General features: G+C 36.7%; 1 protein-coding gene across 2 annotated transcripts; it reads left to right on the plus strand.

Annotated features, from left to right (window-relative positions):
* The first annotated feature begins 1,051 nt into the window (after positions 1-1,051).
* On the plus strand, positions 1,052-8,510 carry LOC138307869 (UDP-N-acetylglucosamine transferase subunit ALG13-like). Of its 2 annotated transcripts, none has more exons than XM_069248789.1 (4): positions 1,052-1,272; positions 3,687-3,849; positions 7,487-7,625; positions 8,389-8,510. In XM_069248789.1, the coding sequence occupies exons 1-4, from the start codon at positions 1,183-1,185 to the stop codon at positions 8,498-8,500; spliced, it is 504 nt and encodes a 167-aa protein (XP_069104890.1). In that variant the 5' UTR covers positions 1,052-1,182; the 3' UTR covers positions 8,501-8,510. The 2 variants fall into 2 exon arrangements, with proteins under 2 accessions (XP_069104890.1, XP_069104889.1); XM_069248788.1 differs by having other exon boundaries at positions 1,074-1,239.
* The last annotated feature ends 584 nt before the right edge of the window (positions 8,511-9,094 follow it).

The raw sequence follows: 9,094 nt of genomic DNA on the forward strand, positions 1-9,094 counted from the left end.
AGCACATGATTTTTATATAGCTATTTTCGAGCAGTAAAAAAAACACACCCACAACAGAAAACATCAAAAAGATTAAAGTTACATGCAAAATAATCTAACGTGGCGTTACCTAATTTGAAACGCTACACAAAATGGAACACTTTTAAATTATGTGATACAGAATTTTCAGTTTACAATCTAATAAACTAAAAATAACTGTCCTGAACAAAAATTAAGGTGCTGACTAATAGTAGGTCGTTTTGTTACGGAGCCCGCGAAGGGACATGGAAATATATTTATTAATCCGTGCACACGGTTTGTCAATCCGTTCGCACGGATAACTAATCCGTGCACACGGTTTACTAATCCGTGCACACGGTTTGTCAGTCCGTGCACACGGTTTACTAATCCGTGCACACGGTTTGCCAATCCGTCCGCACGGTTTGTCAATCCGTGCACACGGTTTACTAATCCGTGCACACGGTTTGCCAATCCATCCGCACGGTTTGTCAATCCGTTCGCACGGATTACTAATCCGTGCGAACGGATTGACAAACCGTGCGGACAGATTCACAAACCGTGTGCACGGATTGATAAACCGTGCAAACGGATTGACAAACCGTGTGCACGGATTAATAAATGTATTCCCATGTCCCTTCGCGGGCTCCGTATTTTGTTGAGAAATTCCAAGCAGAAATATTTCAAATATTTTTTTTTCAAAAAAATAGGTACAAAACTTGAGATACATGTATGAACAACTATTTTCGTGACTAGTTTGAATGTATCCATTTTAATAATTTAGCATATAGGCTAATACATTTATTATAATGGGATTTGGTTAATAATCTGGTAGAAAATCTGAAAAGATTATTTTAAATGTAAAACAAACGGATTACAATGCACCGTCAAGAAATAAATCGAGAAAACACGATAATCCTACAAGAAATCACCGATTGAAAAATCATTATTTGTAATTATGACAAAAATAAAGAAAATTGCGTGTTGGTATTCAAGGTAATGGTGTAAAATTGAATTTTAAATCTAACCGTTCCAAAATTATTATTGTAGCTTCCATTGTCGAGAAATCAGTACGAGGATTGGTCACGAGAGCGGGGACGGCGTACAGGAAATCACCTGGCAAAAGAAGGGGTTCCGAAAGACACATCCATATCCGGTGAAAGTGAAAGCTTATTTAGAGCTGCAATGCTACATCCTACAAAAGTGTTTGTTACAGTGGGAACTACAGAATTCGATAAATTGGTCAGTCTTTTCGCGGTTAAGGAAACACTTAAGGTAACCCAATTTAAAAGTTAACTCGCCACACATCAAAGCACATGCATAACTAGCTAACGTTATATATAGGCCAAGGCACTTTACTTTGACGGTTGGGGACACATGTATATTCGGACGTTTGATAGATGTCTCTCGTCTCTCGTCGAGAGATATCTATCAAACGTCCGAATATAAAAGAGTCTAGAGGAGGAATCTCAATAAGGATTAAGGCTGGGCATAACCCTGCATATGGGTGACAGACTGACAGTTACCTATTTGAGTATTAACAGTTACCTGTTTAAATCACCCAAATGAGGAATTCTGTGAAAAGAAAACTCATAATGCTGTTTTAAAAATTACTATAAAAAAGGCGTCATAATATTCAGAATGCCTTACAACTGATGTAAGACTCTATGTTTCTTTGCATGAAATATCAAATTCAATTGCGTTGTCTTACTTTGTTGCAAGGACGTATATGAGAAGGATAAGTCACACTGGGTTTTGGGGGAGTACAAGGCAGGAGCTTTTGTGTTTGTGCACTGACCGTGACGTTGGGCGACGGCTGATTTTCCTTTGATATCCGCCAGCGCAGCCTTTGATGTAGCTTGGGGTGCGAGGGTTACCGTCTTACTTTCTGAAGCGGGCCGTCATTTCATGAGCTGTCGTATTTTTTTAACGAAAGTTCAAGACATGGCCTCTAAATCTTCTGTCCCTAAAACAAGTTATAAACGTTGTAAAATTTAATAAACTTTACATTGGTGTTTCGTTTGACTCGATAAGACAAGTATTTGTTGAGAAAAACGGTTTGTATTCCCGGTTCATAGGCGTCTCGCGTGGTGTTTAGTAATGTAAAGTGACAGACACGAATCCTTCTCACTTATAAATCCTTGTTTGTTGTAAGACAACAATTTAGGTGTTCTCCATTGATTCAGTGCAAATGTCATGGTTGAGTGATAATGCAATGGTAGCATCCTAATAAGTTTGGGATTTGAAATTGTACAAATGATAGGGCTGACCCCCAAGGGCCTTAGACGGCAATAGAAGCAGGGACAAAAAGGGGTTAATTTGGCTATTTCCATATAAATGACTTCTTCTCTACAACTAAGCATGGAAGAGCACTCATAATGCAATGGTAGCATCCTTAAACGGTTGGGATTTGAAATTGTACAAATAATAGGACTAACCCCCCCGGGGCCTTAGACAGCAATAGACGCAGGGCCGAAAAAGTCAATTAGGCTACTATTTTCATTTAAATTACTTCCTCTCCGAACCTATGTATTGGATAGCATATTTGTATGGTACCAATAGCATCATTATATGGTTGTGATTTAAAACTCAACTTTTGGAGTCAATTTTGCTAATTTTTAGCTCACCTGGCCCGAAGAGTTGGTGAGCTTATATCATGGCACGGCGTCCGTCCGTCCATTCGTCTGAGCCCCTGGGGGCAGGAGAAGCATGGCTCAATAGGGGAATTTGAGGTAAATCCTATAAATCGCTACTTGTCCTAAAGTTCTGCATGGATTGTAATCAAATTTGGCCGCAAACATCCTTGGGGAAAGGGGAACAGAACTTGTATAATTTTTGGCTCTGGCCCCCCGGGGGCAAGAGAGGTAGGGCCCAATAGGGGAATTTGAGGTAAATCCTATAAATCGCTACTTGTCCTAAAGTTCTGCATGGATTGTAATCAAATTTGGCCGCAAACATCCTTGGGGAAAGGGGAACAGAACTTGTATAATTTTTGGCTCTGGCCCCCCGGGGGCAAGAGAGGTAGGGCCCAATAGGGGAATTTGAGGTAAATCCTATAAATCGCTACTTGTCCTAGAGTTCTGCATGGATTGTGACCAAATTTGTCCAAAAGCATCCTTGGGGGGAGGGGAACAGAACTTGTATAAATTTTAGCTCAGGCCCTCCAGGGGCAAGAGGGGTGGGCCCAATAGGGAAATTAGAGGTAAATCCTCTAAATCGCTACTTGTCCTAGAGTTTTGCATGGATTGTGATCAAATTTGGCCACAATCATCCTTGGGGGGGAGGGGAACAGAACTTGTATAACTTTTGACTCTAACCCCCCGGGGGCAGTAATGTCACTGTTGTTAATTTATAGTAGAGCGTCTCTGATAGGTATATCTAAGTATATGTTTTTGAAAGGTTGGTGTCTCTGAATCACGGCGAAATCTATTAAACGGATTAAGACACTGACTTCTGGTATCATGTGCGTAGTTGGAATCTGGGCATAGCGTATGTACACATACTCCACACCCGACAAGGAAAATAAAAGTGTGAGAGTACGCTCGCACTAAAAAACTATCCAATGAGTTTAACAAAAGACTAATAAAAAGTTGACCACTGACATGTAGCTAGGCAGTGCAGAAGAGGCGTGGTTTAAAATGAAACAAGTGTATGTATATGTATACAAGACATTTACATTATACTTGTAGGTACTAGAGAAGAAAGGGTTTACACATGCTACACTACAGACAGGGAAAGGAATCACTGAACCATTATGTGGACAAGTAGGCAAAGTAACAGTAGAACATTACAGATACAAACCAAGCTTACAGGAGGATATCTCTTCTGCTGACCTTGTCATTAGTCATGCTGGTAATTATATGAAGTCTTCTGATAATTAGCTATAGTCATACAACTGTTGTCAAGTTGGGCACATATTTATTTATTGCTATTACAGCTATGCAAAACTGGCAAAAAATAACATTTCTGGAGAGAAAAATGCTTGCAGGCAAAACCAACGCCTGAAACTTACAGGGGATGTTTATAAGAATCATTTGAACACTATGCAACCACTTTTCATTCAAAACAATAGAGCAATAATTAGGGCCCCGCATCGAGATGCGGGTGCCCTATAGTAATCAGGTTGTCCGTCCGTCTGTCCGTCTGTCCGTTTTTTTTCTTTTGCACATTAATGATGGAAGGGAGTGGAGTATTTTCCCCATATTTTACATGATGATTCCCCATCCATCCTAGATCTGCTTGGTAATTTTTCAGGCTGAAATTAAATTAAAAAATTGGCCATCTTGGATTTTAACATTTAAAAAAATCACAATGTTGTTGCTCTTAACTGATAAACATTTTGTTATAACATTATGATGCAAAGTTGTTCAGAATTAAACAAGGAGTTGACTGTCCAAAGGTAAGGTCATGGGCCAAGGTTACTAAGTCAAAGGTCAAGGTCAAATTTATTTGAGTTAATTGTATGCCCTTAATGTAATGTTAGCTTGGAATCAGGATTCAAGTTAAATACTTGGAAGACTTTTTCCAAAGAATTATAATAATGTACCATCATCGGTTTCCCAATTAATGTTGACATTAATTATTTATTAGCAACATATAGCTAACACGGAAGAATTCGTTGTCAAAATACTACTTTTCCACTTAAGCACGTCAGACACATAGCGGGGCCCTTTCTGACGTGTCAGTGTTCTAGTTAACTTACTATAATTAGCTTAATGATACCTGATCAGAGCTAAGTTCAATATGTTTAAATGTCATATGATCATTATAAACAACCACACTAAATTCCAGGCGTCGGTTGTGAGCAAAAGCATTTTTATCTCCAGAAATGTTGTTTTTTGTCAGTTTTGTAAAGCTATAAACAGCTATTATAGCTATTTAGTACATCACATGATAATTACTAGGAATGCGATTGGATAACAGCCATGGTCTATTTTGCGACAGTTCCCTGTCCTTCTTGACTACGGGAGACTATACCTGACTACGGGAACTATACCAAAGTATAGTCCCCCGGGAATGAACATGCGACCAAATATATGACGTCATAATGAATGTCATGTGACGTACGTACTAAATCTATTATGGCCCTTTCCCTCGGGAACAGTTCTCCTATAGTGTTGTCTGGCGAGGTATAGTCCCCTCGTCTTCGACTCGGGGACTACGGTATGGGTATACCTCGCCAGACAACACTATAGGAGAACAGTTCCCTCTGGAAAGGGCCATAATAGAATAATATCACTATAATAGCAATAAATAAACATGTGCCCAACCTAGTTGTCTGTATTTATTTCTAATATGTCTAACCATGTTCGCATAATTATTATATTTTAACCTGATTGTGAAGTTTATTCATTAAAATTAAGAAAGGAGAGGTATCACATAAAATTTTGGACACTCAGTGATAAGCAAAATATTTTACATGAAGATACCTTAGGGCCAGCTGCTTATTATGTGCTAATTCAAAACATCTGATTTTTTTCTGTGCTCATGGTAATTTCAGAGGTCAAATAAAGATCACACCGTGCTAAATGACAATTTTGTTCCTCAAGTTCCCACAAACTAATTTTTTGGGGATTTTTTTTTCTGTAGTTCCTAATTTTGACTATTAGGTGTTGAGATATTTAATTTTTTAAAAATCCAAGATAATTATGCATATTTAGAGAAAATATGACTGGAAATCTTGGCGGGATCCCACCAGGATTGATTGAATCCCAGCCAATCTTGCCTGGGATCCCAGTCAAATCTCGGCAGGATCCCAGTCAATCCCGATCAAATCCCGGCGGCATCCCAGTCATATCCTGGCGGGATCCCAGGACAAAATCTTGGTGACAACCTATTATTTGCAATATTGATCATAAATAATTTTACGTTTTCAATGGAGAAAAAAATTTGATATTTGTACCAGGTCTATTTCAAATTTATACTTTTTATGAAATAAAAGTTGAAATATGTTACAACAGCTAGACAATTATCAAAAAGATTCTTATCAATTCAAGCCATTCCTTGACCTTCAAATGTCATTGAATTTTGAATTGCACAGAAGCTTTGTTCTTTTCATATTTATGTAAACTTAATTATAATGCTAGACACAAACAAAGTATTATTTAAATCCAGTTAAAACTTATAAATACTAACAACTGCCACCATTTCCTAATTGTAATATATTTCTCAATAAATGACTTTGGACTTTCATCACTCAGAAAGACCATGCTTCACCTAAAAACTTTACAAAAATCTTCATAAAACCCTGCAGCACTTGGAATTAATTCTAAACAAGTAACAGGGATCTTGGTATCAGCTTTCACATTTTGCTTATTCGAAACAGTCATTACAAGCTTGTGAAATGGCAAAAAGTAGGTCAAACGTATTTGGTGCCAAAAGGTATCATTTAAGCAAATAGTGTTATAATTATAATGGAGTAGACTACTCTAAAACAGCCCAGAGTGATACCCCTCCTTTGCCGTTTTTTACCCCCCTGTAACGCAATCAAGGGTATGATTCATTTGACAACTTTGTACATCTTTTGTAAAGTATATATATGAAACTAGAATGAGAATTTGAAAAAAAAGATGAACATTAAAATCAAACTTTTTTGTAATATGAATATTTGTCATATGCAACAAGTTTAGATGAATGCAGTATTGGTAATATTATTACGCATGAACCTGTCAAATGAACTGGAATATTTCAACCCAAATGTGAGATTTTTGCTGTCAACCCGACCCTTGCTTAAGGCTTGAGAACTGCACAGATTCATAATGACATAATCAATGTTGTATCAATGACATCATCAGTGTTGTATCAATGACGTAATCAATGTTGATGGAGTGTTGAAAATGCTTAAAAACAATTACCGGTATGAATTTCATCATTTTGCTTTTAAGTTTGTAAATAATCAAACATGGGTTTGTGATGTGGTCGGATATCTCCACCCAGGTAAAAGATAATGACTGCCAATACATGTACTTAGTAAGGCTTATGTTGTTCACCCAAAATCTAACATTCGGGTCGAGACATTTGTGTTTACTGTACAGACCCATGAAAGATTCTATTGTTCTCCCATAATTTACAGGGGTATCTTGAGTTTGCCAGGGAAAATAACCTGTTTAAGGGAGTAGGGAAAAAAATGAGACGTCATAAATACATGTAGTACCTATTGTCAACGTTATGGATTTTGATGCATAAACAATGTTACTGTGATGAAAATACTTTTAAACAAAAGAAATTTGTTTTTCATCAAAAGCATGGGAGAAAAAAATTATCAATGAGGTCTTTCAGATGGACAGGGATATTTCAACCAATTTGAAGGATTTTTGCTGTCGACACTTTAATTGGCATTGACCAACCAAAAATCTACACTCGGGTTGAGGTATCCTTGTCCACTTGGCGGACCCATGTTAGATTATATTAATCCTTTTACTTTTACCCACGGGATAACATTGTCAAGTATGGGAGAATGTTTGTGTACATACCAACATTATCCCTGTAGGGGCAGGAAGCTGCCTGGAGACCCTTGAAGCCGGAAAACCACTTCTGGTAGTAATAAACAACGATCTGATGGGGAACCACCAACTAGAGCTTGCCAAACAACTACACCAAGATGGTCATATATACTATTGTGATTGTGGGTAAGTCCTTACAAATGGGTTAGTCATAATAAAAATTGATACAGCAGTGTAAAATGATTAAGTATATTTGTATAGTTATTTTAAGAGAATTGAATCTTGCTTAGGTCGATTTCATGGGGTGATGAATTTAGTTCCTCTTGAAACAGATTGAATGAACTATGAAATCGACCAAAGCAAGATTCAATCCTTAAGTATTTGTATAGTAATTACACTGTATTTGTGTAGTAATTACACTGTATTTGTGTAGTATTTATGCTGTATTTGTGTAACAATTACACTATTTGTGTACTAATTACACTGTATTTTGTGTAGTAATTACACCATAAAATTACGCTGTATTTGTGTAGTAATTACGTTGTATTAGAGATATTTCTCATTTAAAGATGCTCCACCGCTGACAAATGGTATTTTTCACTATTAAAAACAGGAGCAGACGATTTAGTATTTTTCTTCAGTTACAAAAGTTACTTACTTTACTCCATTACCACCAATGAAAAGTTTGAGCTTCTAATTTTACTTCAAGTTAAAAATATGAAAAATAATTAATTGCATCCCAAAAAAAATCCGTACCACTATATCTTATATGAAATAATCTACTGAATGCGCATGTACCAAAGGCAAAATAAATTATTTTATATTATTTTTTGTGTTAATTAGACTATTATATACACGATTAAAGACCAATTATTGTTCAAATGATGAATATCATTTTTGATCTGTCGGCGGTGGAGCATCCTTAAATATTTGTTTATCTTTTTTTCAGGACACTTTTACAGACCATACAAGAAATTGATATAGATAGTCTTAAGCCATTTAACAAAGGTGATCCTGCCAAATTTGGTGCTTTTCTGGACAATAAAATGGGATTTTCCTGACAAAGTATAACTCTTTTCGTGATATTCTATCAGTATTGATATCTGTATCAGATAGACATGGTACTGAGGATAATGGACACATCCCTATCCAGTTATTCCGAATTTGCATATTACAGAGTTGTCTGCACTTGTGGGTAGGTATTAATCGTGACGTCATATGTTTGTGAGCGTAACATCATAATTTTCTGAGAAAACGACGGGAATTGCGCTAAAAAAATAATGACGTAACAATCGATACCTACCCGCAAGGGAGCTAACTCTTTCATATGCAAAGACGGATTACATATCTGTCCAATTGTTACCAAACTTTAAGCATATTCCTTGTGTGGGCTAAAGCATGTAAGATGTATATACAATGGTGACTAAATAATGATAAAGCATAATCATGTTAACTTAAAATACTGACATGGAAAAAGCTATGGAATTTCACACCGATGATCAAACACATCACTTTTCCAACATTTTTACAAGAAACAAAATGATTATGATTACCAAAACTTGTCCCAAAAGTCCTAGAACACTAGAAATACTGTACACCAACTTCCTTTTGTGGCTATCATGGGAAGACTCATATTGGATTTTCCTTGATTAATT

The sequence above is a fragment of the Argopecten irradians genome, chromosome 14, assembly GCF_041381155.1.
Source record: "Argopecten irradians isolate NY chromosome 14, Ai_NY, whole genome shotgun sequence".
Classification (NCBI taxonomy): domain Eukaryota; kingdom Metazoa; phylum Mollusca; class Bivalvia; order Pectinida; family Pectinidae; genus Argopecten; species Argopecten irradians.

What these genes read in the sequence shown, in the direction of transcription:
- LOC138307869 (XM_069248789.1), top strand. Translation starts at nt 1,183, where the DNA reads ATGCTACATCCTACAAAAGTGTTTGTTACAGTGGGAACTACAGAATTC. An exon ending in CGGTTAAGGAAACACTTAAG is followed by an intron (nt 1,273 to 3,686) that starts GTAACCCAATTT and finishes TTATACTTGTAG; the next exon opens with GTACTAGAGAAGAAAGGGTT. An exon ending in CCTTGTCATTAGTCATGCTG is followed by an intron (nt 3,850 to 7,486) that starts GTAATTATATGA and finishes TTATCCCTGTAG; the next exon opens with GGGCAGGAAGCTGCCTGGAG.